We start from the raw sequence: 23,575 nt of genomic DNA on the forward strand, positions 1-23,575 counted from the left end.
GTGGGGTTCCCGCAGGCTCCACCTCGCACAGTGACTCAGTGTCTCCGTGAAGGGAGCAGCCTTCTTTGGAAGGCAGCGCAGGAGACCCCAGGGGAGGGATGGAGCACAAGCCCACAGGCATGGATGGGGGGATGTGGGTAGCACCCCATGGGCCTGTTCCCTGCTGCGAGAAGAAACCACAACCCTGAGATTCAGGCACCCTTACTGGCCAGCGACGGTTATCTTGGGGTCCTCTGCCAAAGGTGTCAATTTACGTGCTTCCTCCATTTCCACGGATCAGGATCTGGATTCATGGCTTAGCCCAGGCCTGGTGGTCTCTGGGACCTTTGCCCACGTGGCAGAGGGGAGAGTAGGCAGGTTGGGGGAGGGGCGCAGCAGCCAGGGAAGAGAGAAACAGAAGCCCTCCGCATACCAGCGCCCTCAGCTTCTCACAGACCCCGACCCACCTCCCCTCTGCAGCTAAGGGCACTGCCCGCTCACTCCGCCAGGTGCCCCGCCAGCCTCACCCAGGACCTCTCCTGGCACTCTCTGTCACCGCGTCACACACTCCTCATCCTCCAGCAATCTGACCGGTTGTTGGCCTCGACCCCCATCCCTTCTCCAAGAGGTCACGTGCCACGGCCCAGCTGCCCAAACCCACAGACACGCTTCTGCCCCCCTCACTTTTGTTTCTCCAGCATCCAAAGAACCACGTGGAGGAACCAAAAACAGGATGACCATCTCCAACACCTAAGCAGGTCGTTGGCTCCATACAGGGCTTGGAGAAGGTGGGGTCTAGTCCCTTGGCTAGCTTCCCGCCTACAGACCCCCACCCTCCCCCACAAAAACATCACATGTGAGCTGGAACCGTGAGAGAAGCGGCTGAAAACGCGATGGGGGACGAGGGGCTGGTAAACGGGTGCGGGAGAGGAGGGAGGCAGCGAACCGATGTGTGGGCGGCGGGCAGCGGGGACCCAGGCGCTGCAGGAGCGGACTCGCGGGGCGCGCTGCCAGGGCGCAGGAAGGCAGGGCCGGAGCAAAGGAGAACCAGGATGGGAGAGATGCGGATTTCGGCTGGGGGCGGGGACGCCCCTGATAGGCGCGCGGAAGGCGTGATGTCACGTCCGGCGGGGGAAGCCCTGCCTCAGCACCCCCGCCCCCGCCCCCACAGGTGGTGCCGCCGCCCCGGGCTCTGGGCGTGGGGGCCCGCCCTCGGGGACCCCGGCCGCAGCCCGCGCGGTCCCCCGTTCCTTCGCCTCCCTCAAGCAGTCAATAGATCTGCGCGAGCCGGGCGGGCCCCCAGTCCCCGGAGAGCGGGAGGAGCGCCCGGTGCGCCCCGGATCGCGCCCCCGCGCCGCGCCCCGCCCCGCCCCGCCCCGCCCCGCCCGGTGCTCCCCTCTCCTCCCGCCCTGCGCGCCCCTCCCCTGCCCTCCCCTCCCCGCCCGTCTCCCCGGCCGCCGAGGGGCCGGGCCGGCGGCGGGGGAGGCGCCGAGCCGGGACTGCGCGCTCGCCCGCCGCGCTTTGGGCGGCCCGACCGAGCGGCTGGACCTCGCGCCCCGCGCCGCGGCCGCCGCCGGCTTTTGTTGTCTCCGCCTCCTCGGCCTCCGGACCGCGAGCCGCGCGCCGGGACCTTGGCTCTGCCCTTCGCGGGCGGGGGCTTCGCGGGCCCGGCCGGGACCCTAGAGGGGCGCGGGCGGGCTGCTGGGGGCGCCGCCGGCCCCGCCATGGAGCTCCGGGCCCGAGGCTGGTGGCTGCTGTGCGCGGCCGCCGCGCTGGCCGCCTGCGCCCGCGGGGACCCTGCCAGCAAGAGCCGGAGCTGCGGCGAAGTCCGCCAGATCTACGGGGCCAAGGGCTTCAGCCTGAGCGACGTGCCCCAGGCGGAGATCTCGGGTGAGTGAGGGCGCGGCGCCCGGGGGCCCCAACCTGGCTGGGCTGCGGGCCCCGGACCCCGGCGTGCCCGGGTCTCCCCCTGCGGCCCCCATTCTTTCCTGCTCTCTCTTGGTTTGCCCTGCGCGGCCCCTCGCCCCGGGCGCTCGAATCCCGCCGCCTGTGCCCGGCCACCCGGACCCCTAGTGGTCCCCTGCGCCTTCGTTTGTCTGCACCCCTTCGGGCCCTCGCCTCCGAGCTCCGCGCCGCCCTGCCTCCCCCCGGTCTCCTCCGCTCCGCTCGGTCACTCCCAGCCCCCAACTCGCACACCCGCCCCTTCCCCGCGGAGCTTTCCTCGCCGGGCGGTGGGCCGGGCGGTCCCTGGCTCCGTGCCTCCTCCAGGGCCACGGCTCGAGCTGGGCGTCTTCGGCCACCGGCTCGGCCCAGCGCGGCGGCGGGGCAGGAGTCCGAGTCCCGGGGCGCTCCGGCCCACCTCGGCGCCAGCCAGGGCTGAGCTGCGGGGCCGGCCATCGGGGCGCAGCTGAAGGTGGCCGCGGGCTAGGGACTCCAACTCGGCTGTCCGGGCCTTTCCAAGAGGCGCCTCGTGTCGGGCCCGGGGAGTCCCGCGGGGTCCCTAGCAGGGCAGCCTAGGGGCCCCTGCGAGACAGGGAGCGAGCTGTGCGCTTGGCGGGGGGGCGGGGAAGGCGCGACCTCTTCCACCTCGAGCGGGAACGCCGCCTGGCAGGGATTCCTGATTCCTGCGGGGGAACTTGTGCTCGCCTGGTGCTCTCGCCCCGCCTGCCGCTCTGGGCCGCTGGAGTCCAGCTGCAGGTGGTCGGCGCCTTGGATCCCGCCCAGGGGCCATGTCATTTCTCTGTAAGAGCGTGGATTCTCCCAGGCGGCCTCAGCCCTGCAGCTGCCCGCAGTCTTGCCACCCCCTCCCTGCTGGCTTCTGATGAGCTTTGGGAACAGAAGTGGATGTGAGAGTGAGGGGTGGAGCACAGTGTCCTAAGGACCTCCAGGACCCCCAGGCTTCATCCTCAAACTGCACACGTGTCCAGAGCCGCACTGGGTCTGGTCTGTCTGGGGCACAGTGGACAAGGGCAGAGCAAACCAGATTCCTGCTCTTGGGGGGCTCTTTCCAAACGGGCGGGGGGTCAGGCAGGTAAGCGAGGCACTCAAATGGTGGCACAGGAACAGAGAATGACTAGGGCCACGGAATTCTGAATGATAGAGGAGTGCATGGGGGCGGGGGCCATGGCCATGCCTATGCCTTGCTGGGGACTGGGAGGAGGCAGCCAGGCTCTGGCCCCCTGGCCCCTAGAAGGGCAGATGCACAGAAGGCTGCCTTGAGAGATCCCTTGACACCTCCCCTGAGGTTTTGGAGAGGCCCCTCTCAAGGATCCCAGGGCAGGCCTTGCTGTGCCTCCCTCTGCTGACGGGGCCCTGTCAGTGTCCCAGCTCCCTCCCGGGTTGGAGGTGGGATGGGTTTGGGGGGCACACCAGCACAGGCCCTGGGCAGAGTTTGGTTCATGCTCCACCCCCACCTCTGCTCCTCCCCCCACATAAACAGGAACCTTTGCCCGGCCTCCCTGGCCATCCTGCTGGATCCCTCCTCAGAGCACAGGGTCTCAGGGTGGCTGAGCAGCTGCCCCCACCCAGCCCTGCCTCTTGGACAGAAGCCTTCTCCTCTGCCCCACCGCCCTCCTTCCCACATCCACTTGGCCGTGGTGCCCCAGGGGCCATCCTAAACTTGCTCACATTCACACGCCTCTGTTCTAGTTAGGCCGAGAGCCAGAGTGGCAGAGTTTGGGCAGCCGCCAAGGGCTAGGAGAGAGCCAGGCAAACTGGAGAAACTGAGGAGGGGCTGGGCTGGGAGGCTGGGTCTTGGCCCCCTGGGGTTAGGGTATACAGTTGGTTGCGGCCGGCATGAGCAAAGTATGTGGCTATCAGTGTGATGAGTGGGGGCGGGGTGCTGTCCGTCCCGCTGGGGGAGTATGGCCGCGCAGCAGCTGTCCCAGCATCGCGCTGGCCAGGGCTTCGGGCGCCGCCCACCTCTGGATCTGGAAAGCCGGAGACCGGGCAGGGTTGCTGCCCTCCCTGCCGATGGCCTGCGGCTCCTCCGTCCCAGCGCCAAGGGCTCCTCCAGGGGAGGTGCTCTCCCCGACCCCACATGGCCACACCCCCCTGAAGAAGGCTAGAAGTGAAGAGTGCCCTGGGGGCCCAGGCGCCAAGGAGAGCACCAGTGCCACGTGGGGGAAGGAAGCAGGGTGACCTCTCAGGGCAGCGGCCAGCCGGCCAGCCATGTCCCCTTCTGCTCCGGGTGACTAGTGCTGGCCTCCGCGGACCAGGCGCCCTCTGGTGGGCCCGCGGCGGCACACTGCTCTCCAGGAGCCGGGCGGAAGGTCCCCTCTCCTGCAGGCCCAGCAGCCAGACTTCTCCAGCGTGGGGACCCTTGGGGGTGGACCCCTGTTGAGAGTCCCCTGGCTCAGCTGGCCCCCCGGCTGGGTAGGGCAGAGACCCAATGCTTCCTCGGGGCTGGGAGGGAAGGAGGGCTGCCCTGGCTCTGCAGGGGACCTTTCCAGTCTCTGCCTGAGGGAGCAGAAATGGTGGTGGGCTCCTAAGAGGGGACCATCAGAGTGTGTTACTCTCCGTTTCTGACTGTGTGTGGTTTTTTGGACAGCCAGGCCAGGCAGTGGTGACAGGTGAGGCTCAGGCGTTGGGGGCAGCGGCTGGGGAAGGCCACCATGTGGCCCTCCCTCAGACCAGAGCGTTGTACAGGAAGCAGGGGCCAGGCACTGAACCGCCGCTGGAACCCTCTGCCGTGCTGGGAAATGCCCACCCTGGCTCGTGCTGAATCACAGCCCTTCCTGGCAGGGGCTCCCTCCTCCTGCCAGGTTGCTTCTGGTCCCCAGATGTTTCCTAAGCACCTGCCGGGGCTGCCAGCACTCGACACAATTCATCCCGAATTTTTCTGACCCTTTGCTGGGTCCTGGGACAGGGACCGCCTCTGTCTGTTCACCTCTGTTGTAGCCGCAGAACTGGGCCCAGCTCCCGGGGCTGAGCAGGTTCTCAGTGAACACTTGCTGGGGTCCCATGAATGTCCTGCTTTGTGCTGGGTCATGCAGGGTGGGTAGTGGGAGATGCAGACAGGTCCAGCGTTGGGAGTTAGAGGTCGGGGGGCATGGGACTGTCAGTGCAACCAGAACCGGCCAGCTGCTCCTCTACCCCAAGAATCAGGGTGGCACCAGCATGCAGGTGGAGCCCATACCGAGGACCACACCTCAGGCCCTGCTGTAGCAATCTTTGCTTCTCTGGGCTGGCTGTGACCTCATGGGGGGGGGGTGCGGGGTGGCGCACAGATTATGAGGGGAGGGTCCTCAGAAGCCGTGGGCCTCCCCCAACCTTGTCCTAGAAAGGGCTGTCCTGGCTGGGCCGGAGAGAGCCCACCCGGCGTCTGTCTCTCAGCCACGATCAACGGGGCTCTTGCAAGCCACCTGGTGCACAGCCTATCCCAAGACCAGAAGGTTCTGTGTCCCTTGTCCCGTTCAGAAGGCAGAAGCCTCCGTGTGTCTAATCTGGGTCCCCAAGGTGGTCAGCAGCCTCGGGCTGGGCCGCTGCTCAGTCCTCCACCATTCGAGCTGAGGTTTCATCATCCCCATCGTGAGGACAGGGCTTCGAGGGGGGGTGGCCCAAGGGAGCCAGGATTCGACAGGGCCACCTGCCTGATGCAATGGCTTGGGCCCCTTGCTCCAGCCTCTGTGCTGGACGTGCTGCTGTGCTCCTCCGGGAGGCAGGACGTCCTCCCCGGGCCAGGACAGGCAGCGTCCTGCCGCTTTGGCCTCCCACCCCTGTCGGCCTCTCTGTGCCTCTGTGTCTTCACATGTGACAATGGGAATAGTCACGACCACCCCCAAAGGTTGCTGGGAGGCAGAGCGTGTGGACACTGTGGACTGTGTGGGTGGCCTGAGGCCACATCCTCCCCCTTGTCCCCTTGGCTCCAGAGGTCTTCTGCGGAGGCATGAACCAGGCTCCATGTGACTCACTTCCCGGTAGTGTCTCGTTCACATGTTGGATAAGGAGGGGTCTTTGTAGACCTGGTTTCAGAGGAGTAAACCGAGGCCCAGAGAACCCATATAACTTTTTTCAGGGCACTCAGCCCATGTGGAGCTCTGGGGCCTAGAGTGCAGTCTGCAGACCCCAAAGCCTGTCACATTAACTGCTGCTCAGTCCCATGGTCTGTGTTTTCTGCAAACCTCGTGCCATCCCAGCCTGGAGGCCTGAGATGGGACCGTGAGGTCCTGGCCCTAATGGGCCACCAGCTGCCTTCTCCTGTCGGCTCTCCTCGGCCTGCTTCCATTTCTTAGGCCTCGTTAGAACTTATCTTACCTCCGTCTCCTCCTGAGCACCTGCCCTGGTCTCCCTGCCCCCAGCCTTGCCCAGCTCCATCTGGACAGCACTGCCCCATGACTCGGCCTTCCACGGGCCGGGCCTTACTCTCTCGCCAGGCCCCCGCTGCCTGTCCAGTGAAAGCCAGCTTGTCAGCCTGCCTTGGGGCCTGTCACTTCCACCATGCTAAGGGCTGTTCCCAGGCCCCAGGGGTGTGAATCAAGTGACCCCAGGATGCACACAGTGGGTGGCCCAACGGTATGCTGCTGGCCAGCCCAAGGAGCGGCCCCCGCTGTATCCCCAGCACCATGCTGGTCCTAGTCCCCCAGGGGCTGGTGAGCCTAGGCCAAGAGACAGGCCAGTCCCTTAGTAAGCTGGCTCCATGCTGGTGCTAATTAGGAACAGCGTGAGCTGTGAGCCCGTGATTGACCGGCCTCTTGGGCTGTGGAGGCCTCTTGGGACTGGGACTGGGGACGTGCCAGCCGGGTGGTACGCTGGGCTTTGGCGTCAGGAAGAGAGCACTGTGGGTGTGTCAGCCTAGCTGGCCCTGGACGGGGAGACAGGCGGAGAGGGGGACTTGCCCGAGGCCACATGGGCGTCAGGTCGGGCCTGGGCCCCATGTGTGCCGTGCCCAGGCCTGGACATGCCAGGTGGTGAGAGGTTGGACTTCTCTCCTGGAAGCCAGACCCTCATCCCCAAGGCCTGGCTTGGTTCAGGGTGGTTTGGGACCAAGATTCAGGACCCGTGTCTGGGTCCAGGTGAGTATCGGGCCCTGCAGCCTGAGCCCAGCCCTGCTTTTGTCCTATCTCCTTGCCTGGCATTCGGTGCCAACCCTGATTGTGTCTCACAGCCAGCACGGCCCCGTGGGGTCAGGTCATGGGCCACATTTGGGAGAGAAAACAGGCTCAGGAGGATGAGGGCTCCAGCCCAGGGCCGCCCACCCCGGAGCCCAGCTCCTCACCACCGCACTGGCTGGCGGCCTTTCTTGTCAGCGGTGTCTGTCTAGGAACAGGCCTGGGCAGGTGCCCTGAGCTGCCGGAAGTCTCCTGGGGTGGAGGAGGCTGCCATCCTTCTCCTCCGTCTGCTCCAGGCCCCACCTCACCCCAGGCTGCCTTCCCAGGTGGGAGCACATGGTAGCCAGGGTTGAGGTGAGGGCTGACCTGACCTCCCACACTGTGGCCTCTGTCCTGTGGTCAGGACCAGGCATCCAGCCTCCTCAGCTGTTCGAAGTCAGGCCATGGGTCCTGAGGAAGCTCTGAGTGTGAGAGCCCTGCTCTCTGGGCACAAATCCTGGGATCTGGGTGGGTTTAGGAACCCCTGGGGGCCATCTCTTCATCTGCCTGTCTTCCACGCGCTCCTGGCTGGCTCACCTTCCTGGCACATGCATCCCTCCTGCCCGGCAGGTCCTCTCCCTGCCCACCCACAGTACACGTTGGGCACCATCCTCCCTCAGGCGCTTGGCCCTGATGCTCAACTTCCCCAGGCATCCCCAACACAGCCCCACTTAGGGGCTCTCCCTGCTCCCTGGGTGCTCCCCAAGTCTGGGCAGGCCTTGGCTCCATTCAGTGCAGTAAACATCCCAGGCACCGCCCATGTGCCAGGCCTGGGCTGGGCGCAGGGTCAGGAGTGTACCAGCTCCCAGGGTTGCGGTGACAAATACCACAGACCGGGTGGCTTACACAGCAGAAGTTTATTATCTTGCGGTCAAGAGGCTGGAGTCCGAGATCAAGGTGTCGGCCGGGCTGGTTCCTCCTGAGGCCGCCAGGGGAGGAGCTGTTCCAGGCCTCTGCCAGCTTCTGGCGGTTGCTGGCGATCCTTGGCATATCTTGGCACCCGAGTCTCTGGCTTCATCTTCACATGGCCTTCTCCTTATGTGCATGTCTGTTTCCGTACTTGACCTTGGAAAAAGAAGGGCAGCAGTCCTATCAAGTTAGGGGCCCCCCAGCTCCCGTGTGACCTCATCTTAACCAGTTACATCTGTGAAGACCCCATCCTCAAGCAAGGCCCCCTTCTGAGGCCCTGGGGGTTAGGAGTCCGGCATATGAACTGGCAGGACGTGGTACAGCCCAATAGCAGGAGGCAGCCCCTCACACCTGCTCCTCATGCCCGTGCACTTCCCGTCCAGTGGGTGGAGAGCCTGGGCTCTGAGTATTTAGTGGTGGCGGCTTCTCAGGATAGGACCAGGCCTCACCGAGTCTGCCACAGGCTTGGGCTCATCGCAGAGATTCGCTCAGGCCCGGACGACAGAGTGGCGGGGTCAGACCATCCCCTGGCAGCCTCCTCACCCGTGCCCACCTGCAGGCTTCTCAGGGCACAGCCCTGGTCTCGGCATGCTCAGGGACCGTAGCTCTTGGCCTTGCATTGCCACCCGGTCCTTGCCCAGTTCCAGCCGTCTGTGGTTGGGAGGGCCCCAGAGTTGGCAGTGAGGGGCTGGCCTTAAGATCTTCATGGGGATTGGGGGCACCTGGCTGGGGGAGTTGTGACTCAGTGGTACCAGTGTGCCTTAGAAAGGCTCAGTGTTCCCACCTGCAAGTGGGAGGGCCTCCAAGCAGGGCCACAGCATGCAAGCAGGTGCTGGGCCCCCAGGTAGACTTCCGGAGGAGGCAGTGGGGCTGAGGGGCCAGGAGGCAGCCAGCAGCACCTGAGTTTGGAGGGTTTGGAGAGGGAGAGAGCTGGGAGGCGGGCAGCGGCATGGGGCCTGGGCAGCAGCTGTCGCCTGGCACAGTGGCCCGGCTGAGGAGGCTCGCTGCTCATTTGTGCTAAATGCTCCCTGGGTTCTGGAGGCTTGGCTGGGTGACAGGGCAGCCCCAGGGGGGCTCCATCAATCCTGCTCCCTTGGCACTTGCCCTGACCTCAGCACCCCAGGGGCCCGGAGCTCTGCCCACTGCCCCTGCTGCATCTCAGAGGAGGAGCGTTGGCTTGGGCTCCAGTAGGAGAGGGGACCAGGCCGTTTGCAAACCAGCCTGAGGCCCAGACTGGGAGGGTGAGAAGCAGACAGGAAACCAGAGACCAGCGCTGAGGGACTGGTAGGCTGTGAGGACCAGCCCGGGAGCACCATGAGGCAGGTCTCCCATCACCACAGGGAGGCTGCAGCGTAGGTGAGCCCCAGGGTCTTGTCAGAGGCATAGACAGCCACAGCAGGGCCTGGGGCCAAGGAGAGGAGCTGGGCTGGTGCTGGCCAGTAAGGGGAAACCCTACAGGAGGGCCGGCTCTGGGCCCCTGCCGCCCTATCCTCTCCTTCCCTCCTGCCAGGGTGCCCCCGGAGCCCACCAGGGCCTCAGTCCCAGGGCTTGTCTCCTGCAGCCATGCCCTGACCTCCACCAGCCCATTGCCTGGGGGTATCTGGAAGGCAGGCTGAGTATCATCTCATATGACCACTTAGTGTGCAGATGGGGAAACTGAGTCCCAGAAGGGGCTTCTCAGGACTCAGAGCCCTGTTCCTTAAGTGGCTTCTCCCCGATAGCCTCACTGCCCAGGCTAGACCCTGCCACATGCTGACTAAGTCACTTCTGCCCTGGTGTAGACTGGCCCCAGGTGTCTGGTGTAGGCACCGGGTGCCAGTGCCAACTCCTGAAAGGGGTGTCCCACAGAGGAGCAGGTATGAGGTGAGGCCACGCGAGCCTACCTTGTTAGGGTAATGGGGGTGCCATCCATATGACCTGGTCCTGTAAGCATGTGGTCCAGAGTGCAGAGGTGAGGTCAGCCAGAGGACAGAGAGCTGGGGGTCAAAGCCCCAGAACATAGGCCACAGAGCACCCCACAATTGCAGGGAGAGACGGCCCTGGCAGGCCCCGGAGGACCAAGGGGTCCCCAGGCTGAGACAGTGGAGGAACTGGGGAGGGGCCATGGAGGCCCAGGAAAGAGGTGGGGCCTGGGAACCTGCAGGCCCAAGTGGGGCCCTCGTGATGCCCACATGAGGACTCAGGCTTCAGGAAGGACTGGCCGGTAGCTTGAAGAACAGAAGGTCAGGCTCAGCTCAGCTCCAGCCCAGGATCTGCCAGCCAGCCACCCCGGGAGGACCTCATGAGATCAGAGCTGGTCCTGCCGATGGGCCCCAAATGCCTGAGCTCAGCTGCCGTACCTCCTTGTGAGAGACAAGGCAGGGCTTCACAGGCCAGGAGGCATGGAACCCTCATCCTTCCATTTATCCATCTGTCCTTCTACCCACCCATCCATCCATCCATGGGACCCTCATCCTTCCATTTATCCATCGATCCATCCATCCACCTACCCCCCCCCCCCCCCATCCGCTATGTGCTCACTCCTCTGCTAGGGACACAGAGATGAAAAGCCATGTTCCCCACCCCCCCAGAAGATCAGGGTCTAGTGACAAACTCAGTTGAGGCTGCCAGGCCCTCCCAAACCCAGCAATCCAGGACCTGGCAGGCACTGTGTTCTAAGTCTCATCTAGGACCTGGCTTGTCGGCCCTGGGATGGTGGATTTGGCTGCAGTGCCACCGACACCTTGAGGGACAGGCCAGCATATCTCCTTCCCAGGTGGGCAGCCAGGCCCTGGGCAGGTGCACCTGGCAGTGCCCGTGGCCCCAAGCCTCCCTGGTGGGGACATTTCCTGGGCTCGCCATCAGCGCCAGAACCTGTGAAGGTCTGTGGCCTGTGCACACCTTCGGGCAACATCCGTAATACTGAGGACCACTGTCTGAGAGCTGTGGGTGGCCATCCGGGCCCATCCGTGTATCTAAGCGTGTTCTCAGTACCTGGGGCCACCTGTTGTTGTCTGGGCCCCTGTGGTGAACTGTGTATGATGTCCGAGTGCATCCTCAAGCGTCTGGAGCCCTGAGTGCCCAGCCCAGGCTCTGGGGGCCACAGGGAGTACATCCCACCCACCTGTGACCACCTCCAGGCCCTGGAGAGAAAGATGATGCCACCTGCTGCTAGGGTTGGCTCAGGCGTTGACTTGCATCTCCCGTTGTCATGGAGCACAGGACACCCTGGACTGACAGCGGTATTTTAAAGATTTTATTTTTTCCTTTTTCTCCCCAAAGCCCCCCGGTACATAGTTGTATATTCTTCGTTGTGGGTCCTAGTTGTGGCATGTGGGACGCTGCCTCAGCGTGGTTTGATGAGCAGTGCCATGTCCGCGCCCAGGATTCGAACCAACGAAACACTGGGCCGCCTGCAGCGGAGCGCGCGAACTTAACCACTTGGCCACGGGGCGGGCCCCTGACAGCAGCATTTTAAAGGGGTGTTGCTCCTAAATAATTCAGCCCCACCATCCCTCACCTCCTCCCCCCGGCCTCGTGGGGGCTGCCTACAGGACACCCTCAGGCATCTTGGCATTCTCCCTTGGAGTAACTTAACACCAGGGACTGGTGCCTCCCTGTCACAGCGTATTTGGGAGTTTGGAGGACACTGTGGGCGGCCGTAGGTCAGAGACACAGCTAAAGCCCCCTTCCTGGGATATGGTTGTCACGGCAATTTTGGGGTGGGGTCAGGGAGGCCAGGGACCCTGTGCAGTGCAGGATACTCCTGAGCAGCTGGAAGGTGCCTTCCAGAAATGCCAGCCACAGCCCATTAGGAACACTTGATCCAAAGCCCTAGGCAGGACAGAACCAGTGTCCGAGGGAGCACAGGGGAGAGGGTACCCCTCTGCTTTGGGGCCAGGACAGCCTTGCAGGGGTGAGTGGTGGAGTCGGCTCTAGAAAGATGGACAGGTTAGTGGACAGATACAGGTGTGCACAGGCAGGTCATTCGAGGCTGGGGTTCTTAACTGGGGTGCACGGGAGAGGCCCAGGGCTAGTTTTAAACTTTGCTGAGAAAGAAATTACATCTCCATTTTTGCTAACCTCTAACCAAAATTCAACGTTTCCCGCGACTGTGGACGAGGCAACAGTGGTATTCTGGTATCTGGGACTCGGTCACCAATAGAAACCACTAGCATTTTTGTGTCTTTTTACATTTGTAGCGGAAATACTATTGACACTCATCACACCTTTGAGATCCTGGTCGCTGTTAGACCTGCGCCAGGTCTTGCAAAACCTGTTCATAGGATAGCGCGTGTGGTGCAGCCCACGTTTGTTTTATGACATTCTGATGACCGTTGCGTTGCACCTGCTTTCCTGGTTGAGCCTCTGCGTAATTTTTCACCTCATAAACATCATCCTGAGAAGGGGTCTCCGGGCTTCAGGAGATGGCCAGGGGGCCCAGGGCACAAAGAGCAGGTCCTCTGGCGGTGACCCAGAAGGCTGGTGGAGCCCGGATGTCTGCACCCAGCAGAACCTGCAGGGGATGGGAGCAGGGGACCAGGAGGTGGGGGGCGGGGGGGTGTCCAGGCACCTGAGGCTGAGCGGCAACTTGGCCAGCTGCCTGCAGGTGGGAGTGATGGGGACACTGAGACATGGCAGGCTCTCTGAATCCCTCAGTTGAGCTCCTACTGTGTGTCAGGCGCTGTTCTCAGTGCTGAAATGCAGCCACCAACAATGTTGGCGCAGGAAAGGACCCATAGCAGGTCTCGTGAGCTGTGGCTTTGCTGGCCACAGTGACCGCGTGTTACTTTTGTAAGTTAAAAGTAAAGAGAAATAACATATGTGAATTTAGACACGCACGTGGGGTTTGCAATCGCACATGGCCCCTGTGCTGTAGAGCAAAGACCCCTCCCCATCTGGGATGGCCTGGGGCCCCACGCGCCCCTTGGCCATTCCTGCTGTGAGCTTGGCCTTCTCGTCCTGTCTTCCGTGGGGACCTCAGAGGCTTGCACGGCCACACTGCACACCCAGCCCAAGGGCCCAGCCTCCACTTTCTCTGACATCTAGAGTTTGCAGCCTGAGGCCGAGGGGAGACCCGTCAGTACAGAGTCAGGAAGGCTGGGCACCAAGAGGGAGGGCCCGGAGGGCTGCTCTGAGGAGGTGGCATCTGAGCTCAAGGAAGGAGGGAGGGGCATGTTGACCCTGGGGCTCAGAGGGAGGCAACCTGCTGGGCGAATGGGTAAGGCCACGCCCCAGCCCAGGGCCGAGGTCTCTTGAATCCAGAGGCTGATCTTCTTGGCCATCATCTTAGGAAAGAGATGGGCCCAAAAGCAAGCCAAAACCTGGTCTCCTGGACCTGGCCAGCCTGCCAGGGTTCAAACGCCATCTCCACACTCACTTGCTGTGTGACCTTGGGCCAACTGCTGAACCTCTCTCTGCCTCAGAGTCCTTTTCTGTAAAATGGGGTTGGTAGCATTGTCCGCAGCCAGGCCAAGAGCCACAGCTGGGGGTCAGAGAGATCCAGGCTGGCGGGGAGGGACTCTGCCGTTTGTCACCCACCACTCGGCTATCCCCAGTCCTGGTCCTGGGAAGCTGAGAATTGCAGGAAGAGTTGGCTGCAGGCCTCTCCTGGAGGGCAGCCTACGAGGATGGAGAACGACCCCAGCTCAGGGCCATGCCGCCAGCAGGAGGGGCTCGGGGTGGCCTTGCAGGGTGGCGGCTGGTTTTCAGAAGGGAGCTGCAGGCCCTGCGGAGAGGCCAGAGGGGAACGGCGTTAGGCAACAGGTCTGAGCATTGAGCAAGTTCACATAACCTCTCCCAGCGTCAGTCTCCCCATCTGTAAGATGGGGATAATTGTGTCTTCCTGTTAATTGGGTCGCTGAGGTCCATCATTCTCTGAGGTGGCTGGGGGCTGAGGTGGGCAGGCAAAGCCCCCTCTGACACCCCCCATTCCCCTCTTGCTGCCGGCCTGGGCAGGGTCTGAGGACCCCAGCCAGGGAGCCCTGGGGACATGTGTGTGTGTGTGTCCATGCCTTCGTGAGACAGGGTGTTGCAGGTGGGGAGCCTGAGTGACTTCAGTCAGGCCACTCCCCACACCCCACAAAGGGCCACCAGATAAAACTACAGGATGCCCAGTTAAATTGGAATGTCAGATAGTGAGTGATTTTGTAGTGTAAATATGCCCTGAATATTTTAATTTTAAATAAACAGCAAATAAATTTTTAGTGTAAGTATGCCCCATGTATTTACTATAAATATGTCCCAGATATTTGGGGGGTTTTTTTTAATGGTAAAATACAATAAAGTTTCCTATTTTAACCATCTTTAAGTGTACAGTTGAGTGGCATTAAGCACATTCACATTGTTGGGCAGCCATCACCACCATCATCTCCAGAACTTTTTGATCTTCTCAAACTGAAACTCTGTCCCCGTTAAACACTATCTTCCCCTCCCCCTGCCCCAGCCTCTGGCACCCGCCCTGCTACTTTTTGTTTCTGTGGATTTGACAACTCTGGATCCCTCTTGAAGTGGAATCATGCCCGTATTTCAGGTCTGGCTGCTTTCACTGAGCATGATATGTTTGAGGTTCATCCTCCTTATAGCCTGAGTCAGGGCTGTATAGTATTCCGCTGGACGGATATGTCCCTTTTGTTTATCCACTCATTTGTCACTGGACACTCAGGTTGTTTCCACCCTTTGGCTGTTGTAAATAATGCTGCTGCGAACAGGGGTGTAAAGATTCTGTTGAAGTCTCTGATTTCAATTCTTTTGGGCCAGATACTTTTATACTAAAAAATAATGCATTGTTTATCTGAAATTCATGCTTGGCTGTATCCTGGACTGTATCTGCTGTCCCCTACGCCCCTACATTGTGCCTGCAGGGCTGGGCTCGGGCTCCCTGCTCGGCGCCCACACACCTGCGAGCTGGGTGTGTGCTGGAGCCGGAGGTGCTGCCTGGGCGGCCATGCTGAGTCAGCGGCCCCGGAGAGACCATCCACTGGAGACCGCCCAGACCTCTCCGGATGGCAGGCGGGCCGTCTGCGGGCATGTCTGCTCCTGCTTCAGCCTCGCCCTCCTGCTCAGGAATTCCCCTGGGACTGGGATCAAGGGAGGGCTTGCCGTGGGAGAGGCGGGGGAGGCCAGGCCTGGATCGTTGGGCTGCACTGGGCCCCGTGTCCGCGCAGCCGCTCCAGGCTGAGTGACCTTGGGCATGTCACTTTAGCTCCCTGTGTCAGCTCCATCAGCGGTAGAATAGGAAAGAGCAGCTGTTCTGAAGATTAAATGATTCAAAATCGCAGACAGGGCTGAGACCCTTAACAGCACATAGCAAGTGCTCCATCTCGTTGCGGGGATTGGGGCCTTTGTAAGAATAAGGTAGCGCTTGTGGGTGTCTGGCTGTCCTGCTGCCTCTGGGGAGGGGCCAGGGCAGGAAAGTGCTGGTTTCCCAGGGGAAGGGGAGGTCTGAGACTGGGGCTCTGGGACCATGATGGTGTTAAGCATTGTTTCCGTGAATGCCAACGCTGGACAACAGTTCTCTCCGTACAGTTTCTTTAGACACTTGTTTACTCAGCGCCAGGTCTGGCCCGCTGCTGGGCAGAGAGGTGAGAGAAGGGAAGTGGGGGTCCCCACAGGCAGGCAGAGCGGCTCTCCTCCCCTGGGGAGGGCCTCCCCGTGCTCAGGGAGGCCAGAGGCTGGGCAGGTGCTTTGGCCCAGAGAGACCTGGGAGGGCTTCCTGGAGGAAGGGAGAGGTGAATGGGCCTTGAGAGAGGGCGGAGCAAGGGGGAGGGCGTGTGAGCTCCAGGGGTTAGTGGAAGCAGCAAGTCATGAGCTGGATGGAGGTGACCAGAGGGGCTGGGATGCCAGGCGGGAGTGGCCATGGCCTTGGGGATGGCTGCCCAGCTTTGAGGGAAGTGGCTGGATTGGGGTGAGCAGCAAAGCCCCTTTGCCCCTTCCCATTCATCTGTTCAGTCTCCAGTATTTATGGGGCCCGTGCTGGGTGGGCCCAGGGCACGGCTGGCCTGGCGGGCTCCCTCGATGGCCCCTGAGGGTCTGCTCTGTGTTCTGGCCCAGCCGAGAGCCCTGCCATCTCTGCCTGTTGGCACTCACAGGGTGGGCGGATGGGCCTACGATGCGTCTTTTGGGGGAACATGGCTGAGAGGATCCCTGAGCCGTGTCGTCCCCTTCTGCAGTTCCAGGATGTCCCCTGTGGACACAGCCGAGGGGGCAGCTCCAGTCCATCTCCTAGGACTCCCCCCGCTGCCCTGGGGCCCCAGGAGTGGGGGAGGCAGCCAAGCTAGATGAGAGTGTGCAGAGTTTGGTTATTCCTAGGGGAAGCAGATCCGGACCTTGGGATGGAGGCCCAGGTCAGTGAGGTGAGAGACTGGGGCAGGGGCTGGGGGTGGGGCAGGTAGAGAACTCGTGGTGACTGGTGGTGGCCTTTGAGTGCCCAGACAGCAGTAGGGATCTGGTCGTTGTCAGCAGGAGAGGGGACTCCCGAGGTGGTGGGCTGCCACTGCCCATCGCGGAAGCAACCTGACACCTGCCCCGTCACCATCCCGGCTTGGGCCCTAGTTCCCCAGGGCACCCAGCCCCGGGCCTGCACCGGCCGTGCTGCAGGGGGACAGCGGGAGGGGGCTGGCCGCAGGGGTGGGCACCGGGCCGCGGGAAGCGAGGGGGCTGTGGGCCGCTGTCCCGCAGTCAGCGGGAGGGGGCGCGGGGCGGCCGCCCAGGTTTCCTGGGAGACGGGGGCGGTGCCGAGCGCGGCGGGGCGGGGACTGCGGAAGGAGGCGCGTCCTCGGCCGTGCGCGCCAGTGCGGCTGCGGTGCTGTCCCGCGCGGTGGCCGCAGACTCCTCAGCGCGCCTGCCCTGTCCCGCCCCGGCTCCTCTCCCTCCAAGCCCTTCCAGCCGGGTCCTCCCCCGCCTTTCCCCGGTCCGGCCGGACCCCCAAACCCCCTCGCATCCGCGCCCGGAGTCGCGCGCGCCGCCCGGAGCATCACCGCCGCCGCCACCGCAGCTGGGGACGCCGCTGCTGGAGCTGCTGCCGCCGCCGCCGCAAACGGGCTTCGGGCCACGGCCGGGTGGCGCCCGCGGAGCTGGGATCCAAGCTGGGTGACCCGCCGGGTCCCCAGTCCGCCATCTGCTCCTTAGCCATCTCCATCTCCCCAGTCCCACTGCATCCCCATACCCTCGCGCGCCACCCCCACCCACACTCCCTCCTCCTTGCCATCCTCATCTCCACCCTCGTCGTCCCGACACCACCGCCACATCCCACCTCAAGCCCGTCTTCGCTCTTGTCCGCGTCGGCATCCATCGCTCCATCCCCTTCGCCTCATGAGCCCCATCGCCAGTCTCCATGTCCTCACCGCTCGCCATCACCGACCCTCCTTTCCTCGCCATCACTTCCCCACCTTCACCCCATCTCCGTGGCCCTCTCGGCCGTATCTCCGCAGCGTTCCTGCCACCCCTCCCCACCCCATCCTTTCCTCTGCTCCCCCAGTGCCTGCCGCAGCCCCCTTCCTGCGGCAAGCCCCCCTTCCTCTTCTGTCAGACCCATCCCCCTCCGCTTGGCTTGCCGCAGCCCCTGCGAGCCCCCCTCCCCGTGCCTGCCGCACCCACTGCGGCAAGCCCCTTCCCCGCCAATCGCGTCGCCCTCCACCCCCCACCCCTCCCCCTCGCCTGCCGCAGCCCCCTACGGCGAGGCCCCCTCCTCTCCGCCTCGCCCGCCCGCCTGCCGCAGCCCCGGCACCCCCGCCTCCAGCCCCCTCCCCTCCGCGCCCGCCCTCTGCGCCAGCGCCCCTCGTCTCTGCGCGCCGCAGTTCCAGACCCCGCGCGCCGGCTCCGGCTCCACGGCCCGCGCTCCTCCATCCTTGCCCACCACGACTGGCGACCAGGGAGCCTGGCCTTTGTTCCGCCGCCTGCGACGCAGCCCCGGCCAGTCTTGCGTTGTCACCTCCGGCCTGCGGGAGCCCCTCGCGGGCCATAGGGGGCGGACCCCTCCCACCCACCAAGCTAGAGGTGTCCCTAGCCGGCGCCCCTCGGTTTCGGGTCCCAGTCCGTGACGGAGGCGGCAGAGGGGCTCGGTGCTGACGCTGTCATTTGGCTGAAATGGTGGAGGGGGCTTGGGTGGTCGGTGAGGTTGTGGGTGAGGGGTAGCGTTGGGACCCAGAGAGGTTATGGGTGTTGATGTGTTTGTAAGGGTCGGGGAGATGGTGGTTGAAATGTCCTCTCCGAGGTGGGTCTGAGGCTGCCCTCCTGGATGGACTTTAGACGCTCAGGTGTGACCCTGTGACAGGGACTGGCGGGGTGCGCGCGTTTCAGGGGGACGGGGGTGGGGAAGGTAAGAAAGGAAGGTCTGGAGCTCCCACCGTGATGGTGCCCAGATGCTGGGCGTTTGTCCAGTGCCCCGCAGCTGACTGGTGGGCATGCCAAGAGGATCCCCTGGCCCCCTGGAGCTGGATGGGGTCCCCGGGGGAGTGGGCATGGGGCAGTTGTCCAAAAAAGGGTCTATTGCTTGGAGGCAGCCTTCTGCATTCCCTCCCCCCGCCCCCGCAGTCAGCCAGCAAGGCGCGCTATGGGGTTCAGAATTGAGTAGAGGGGAGGGATGGGCAAGCAGCTCCCTTCCTACTTTTCCAGACAGACCTGGGCCTTTCCCTTGGTGTGTTTGGAGACCGTGGTACGTGGAGACTGCCCACGTAGCTGTGTCCCGGCACAGTGCAGGAGGCCAGTGCGGGCTAATTGTCTACACTAATTTAGAGGGAGTAGTCCAGGGGCGGCTGGGTGAGTTGATGCAGAGCGTCTGGGATGTGGCTTTAAAGGCGGGTCGAGCAGGCGGTCTGCATACTCCTGTGTGAGCAGTGGAAGCTTCTGGAGAGATGGGCTTGGCGTGGCGCCATCTTCCCTCTGCAGTCTCTTTGGGAGGGCTCTAGGGCCGCCAGTCACAGGCGGCTGCCAGGCTGGGTCTGGACAAATGAGGTCTGTGTCCAGCATTAGAGATAGTGACCACCTTTGGGATGGGGATCTTGAGCCAAACCATTGGGGTGACAGTGCTGGAGGTGGTGGCTGCTGGGTGGGGATGCCATTAGGGGGCTGCTCGTGCCCTAAGACGGGAGGGCTGGGAGCTATGGCTGTGTCAGCAGGTGGCAGGAGGGTGTGAGCCTCAAAGATGTTTGAGCTGTAGACTGACAGGTGCTTAGTGAGGAGAAGGGGGTCTGGGGGACCCCAAGAGGTCTGAATCTGGCAGGGGGAAGCACCTCGGTTGTCTGCCCGGCAAGAGAAGCACCTGCGATGGGGTTAGGGCATGAGTGCCGGTATTTTAACCTGAGGAGCAGGGTCAGAGGCCATCTGGGAATTGGGGACCTTGGGATTTGGTGGGGGCGGGTGCCTGGACGAGAGGCTCTACAGGGTAGGGGAACAAACCTCCCCTCTCCCCCTCCAGAAAATGTGGGATCTCCAGAGGAAGCTTCCTGAAGCCTAAGGGAAGGGAGAGTTCTGGAAGGAATAGTCAGCTGTTGAAAAAGCAGCCAAGGGACCAAGGACAAAAGGAGGGACCGTCACTGGGCACCTGGGGAGCAGCCTCAGTGTGGACGGGAGGGGTCAGTGGGAAGAGGGGACAGGCTGATGCTGCCCGCTGGGGTGGACTTGGCAGCTGTACGATGGGTGGGGAGGAGCAGGAGCAGTTTCTCCTGCCTGGCCTGAGTCTCACCTTTCTCCAGGTACTGAGCTGAGAGAAGAGGGGCGGGTCTGGGTGTGGAGAAGTTTGCAGTACAAGAGGAGAATGCTGTCAGTCTGACTTGCACACTTCTAGGGTCAGAGAGCTCATGCTTTCTCCAGGCAGACCCCCCCCCACCGCTCAACCCTTTGGCTCTGACCAGGAGGGGCGGCTTGCTTGTTGGGAAGTGCAGGGGTGCGCTGCAGAGCTCACCTCCAGCCAGCTGATGTCCAGGACCAACAGATGACCTGTGGGCCCCGGCTGATCTGGGCCAGGGCTGGGCGGAAGGGAAGCTCAGAGCCTCTGTGCCTCGACTACCGCATCCGCCCTGCAGCAGGCTTCGGGGGCCGCCTCGGCCCAGCCTGCCCGGAGCCTCAGGCCGGCGCCCAGGCTCTGGCTCCGTGTCTTCACTCCCGTGTGTGTCCGAGGAGGGAGGGAGGGACGGGGGCTGTGCTGGGGCTGCCGGAACAGCGCAGGTCACCGGGCCGGCTGGACGAGGTGGCCAGGCAGGGTTGGGGGGCTGCGGGGAGGCCACTGGGGTGGGGGCCAGCTCCCAGCTGTGAGCAGTGGGTGGGCCGACAGTGCCAAGGAGCCCCACTCAGAGCCTGCGCACCGGGGAGCCCCTTGTGTCTCTTGGTATTTTGTCTTTTCCTCTCTCTGTCAACTCAGTTTCTCTCTCCTGTCTGTGTGAATGGGAGGTTCAGGAGGGGGGTTGGGTCCTCCAGGGGACCAGGAGGGTTCAGGAGGGAGGGCAGCCAGCTGGGGATGCTGTCTGCCCCTGTGGCCCATGGGTGCCTACGCCTGAAGAGCTCTGTCTGCCCCAGGGATCTGCACCCTCCTGTCTGCCCACCTGCTGCCCCATGACCCAACTGGCCTGGGCTGGATGCCCATCAGAGCTGAGCCAGGGGTGTCACCTGGAAGCTCCAGGCTAGCACCTGCCACCTCTCCCTCCCCCAGGGCACACCCTCTAACTTACCCTCTCACCCCTACCCAGTACCACCAGCTAGGGATCCTGAGCTGCAGGTGAGGGTCCCCGCTGAGGGTGCTCTCTGGGCCCTGCAGCTGGAGGGGGAGGCCCACAGGGGTCGGGGTGGGCCTCTGGCCAGCATGGGATAGGGAGCCTCAGGTTCCTCCTGGTTGGGTGCACACGGCCCCACTGCACAGCCCCCGGAGGCCTGCACCCTCAAGGAGGTGGGTCCAATATCTGCCCTGCTGTGCCACCTGGGACCGTTGAGAGAGGACCCTCGGTCCTGCTCTGTATCCTGCTGTCTGCTCGCGAGGGTCCGGGGCCACACAGCGTCAGTAAAGGCAGCTGAGAGCAAAGGATGGTTGCTGGGAATGTTCTCATGTCCCAGCCCTCCCTGCCTGGAGGTGAACTACACCCCCAGAAGGAAGGGGGACGGGATGGGGGGGTGCCTCCTCTCTACCAGGCCCAGGGGAGCCAGGCTCTGTCCTTCGACCCCAGCTGGCTCCCACAAGGCCTGCACCTGGCCTCACTTACCCCAGGGGGTTGGATCCCAGACCCCTTACTTGCGAACCCCTACAGGCCAGGGCTGTCTAAGGGGTGGGCACACAAGTTGTCTTGCCACCCTGATCTATCCACCCCAAGGTCAGCCCTGTCCCAAGGTGGGTGGCCATAGCCCCCATCAGATGAGCATGCTAGCATCACTTCCAGGCCCTGGGAATGGGGGTGGTGGTCCTCCAGACATGCAGCCCCTGCAGGGGGCAAGCCCCCGGGCAGGAGGAGGGAGGTGTCAGCAGGGGGCACTTGGCAAATGAGGCGCTCAGGGCAGGTTTGTGTGGGAAGGAGGAGGGGGCTGTCCTGCCTCTGCCCTCCCACCTTTCTGCACCCCCAACCTCCCCTTACCCTCTACCTCTGAGTGGGCTCTCCCACGCCCCTCTGACACCTCCCTCCAGTCCCACCCAAGTATGCAGCGGCCCCCTCTCACTGCACCTGCGGCAGTGCCACCGTCTCCTCGCTGTCAAGTTGAGGGGCACAGAGCCACAGAGGGGCCCACAGTGTGACTCGCTGGAGCCCAGACACCATTCTCTCCACTGTGTCAGCTCCCCCGGGCGTTGTGCACATGGGATGCAGGAGAGAAACACACTCGAACTTAGTCTGACCTGGCCACCCCTACAGGCTCTCCAGGGGTCATCCAGCCTCGAGATCGTTACTTAGTCTTATTTACCCCCCAAGGCTTCTGCTAGAGGCTGCCTGACCCTCCAGCCACTGCCCACCGGGGCAGCTCGTTCAGGGCTGCAGAGTCCTCTCCAGGTTACCTCGGAGCCCCCCACCCCTCAGGATGCCTCAGGACCCAGAGAGCTAGGCCCAGGCTGCTCCACCCCCTGCCCACAGCTGTGCTGGCTGCACCAGCAGACACCTCTACCCCAGCCCCACAAAGCCCCTGTCCAGGCCAGACCCCTGCCTCCACTCCTACTCCGGGCCCAGCCCAGGCCCCCACCAGGAGAGACCCTCCTCCAGCTTAGAAGCAGGAAGTTCGGCCTGTGGGGAGTGCGCCGGGAGAGCTGGGAGGAGGGGTGGGGTGGGGTGCGACCCACGACCCAGTGGGTGTGGGGGCCTGCAGTCAGGCCGCCTGAGCCCTCGGCCCCTCCCTGTGTGACTTGGACAGGAAAGCTGATCTCGGGGAGCCTCAGTTTCCTGGTCTATAAAGTGGGATCACAGCGCCCACCTCAAAATGCAGTTGTTACAAAACTGGGACCAGCACGGTTTCAAAGGAGTGGATTTTCCTCTCCCTGAGGCAACCATCCCCATGGGCTGCATGGTGTGCCTGCAGGGTTGTGTTGACTCAGGGCATGTCCTCACCTGGTAATGGGACTGTCTTAGCTCAGGGCTATAAGCAGTCCCCAGGGAGCCAACACGGAGGCTGTGGCACAAGGTGTGATGGGGACTTTGAGGGTGCGGAGAAGGGACCGTCACCTGAAGGGGCCACGGGTTTGTCCTGCTAGATGGGGGCGGGGCTCGCCTCAGGCCCGCCAGCCAACTTGGGCCCGGCCCCATCCCCACCGGGGTAGGCCGCCCCTTGTGGGGCTACAGCCTCTGCCAGCCCAGAACTGGTCTCCAGGCTGCACGTGTCCTCGGTGGGAGCTTGCCCCCCATGCTAGGGCCGAGGAAGGAGACTCTGCCCTTCCCCTCGGGGATCCCTTCCTCCCTCCCCGTGCTCAGCCTGGGCCCAGGCAAGGGGCACCGGGCAGGCCTCCCCTAGTGAGCCTGGAGTCTGGCAGCCCACCCCCACCCGAACACAGGACCCCGAGGCCTCTCTGTGCTGGGGTACAGCTGAGAGCTGAGCTGCTCCGGAGCCTCTGGGATGGCCCCCCTGTGCCTGGTGGCAGCTGGGCGGGGCTGGGGGCTAGGCGGAGCTGAGTGGAGAGGACATCCCTGCACTGGGGCTCAGCCACCTGCCCTCTGCTTCACACCCAGCCCCCACCACCCCTCAACAGGGCTTGCCCCAGGCGGCCCAGAGGGCGGGGCCTGCAGAGGAAGCCCTGCTCCTGCATCCCTGTGCTGGCGTACCCCTCAGGCCCTGCGCCAGAGCTGTGTCCCCTCCCGCATCTGCCGTCCACACCCACTCTGCCCAGGAGACCCCTCAGAGCCCAGTTGTTGCGGTCCCCACAGCTGCCCGCCCCGCCCCCTCCTCTCCCTCACGCCGGCCCCTCCCCACAGGCGAGCATCTGCGGATCTGCCCCCAGGGCTACACCTGCTGCACCAGCGAGATGGAGGAGAACCTGGCCAACCGGAGCCGCGCTGAGCTAGAGACCGCCCTCCTGGACAGTGGCCGCGCCCTGCAGGCCATGCTCGCCACCCAGCTGCGGGGCTTTGACGGTGAGTGGGCCGCTGGAGCACGGGGACCGCAGGACACTGCCACTGTGGGGAGCTAGGTGCACAGGGCCCTTTCCCCGTGGTGGGGTCAGG

The 23,575-nt window shown here is 63.6% G+C and overlaps 1 protein-coding gene across 1 annotated transcript in view; it reads left to right on the plus strand.

Annotated features, from left to right (window-relative positions):
- Positions 1 to 1,428: 1,428 nt before the first annotated feature.
- The window catches only part of GPC1 (glypican 1), a 30,870-nt gene continuing 8,723 nt past the window's right edge, over positions 1,429 to 23,575 (plus strand). Inside the window, exons 1-2 of the mRNA XM_070620235.1 lie at positions 1,429 to 1,869; positions 23,327 to 23,485. Coding sequence (XP_070476336.1) covers positions 1,704 to 1,869; positions 23,327 to 23,485 — 325 coding nt within the window. The 5' untranslated portion in view covers positions 1,429 to 1,703. The remainder of the gene's footprint in view (positions 1,870 to 23,326; positions 23,486 to 23,575) is intronic.

The sequence above is a fragment of the Equus przewalskii genome, chromosome 5 (genome assembly GCF_037783145.1).
Source record: "Equus przewalskii isolate Varuska chromosome 5, EquPr2, whole genome shotgun sequence".
In the NCBI taxonomy this organism is placed as follows: domain Eukaryota; kingdom Metazoa; phylum Chordata; class Mammalia; order Perissodactyla; family Equidae; genus Equus; species Equus przewalskii.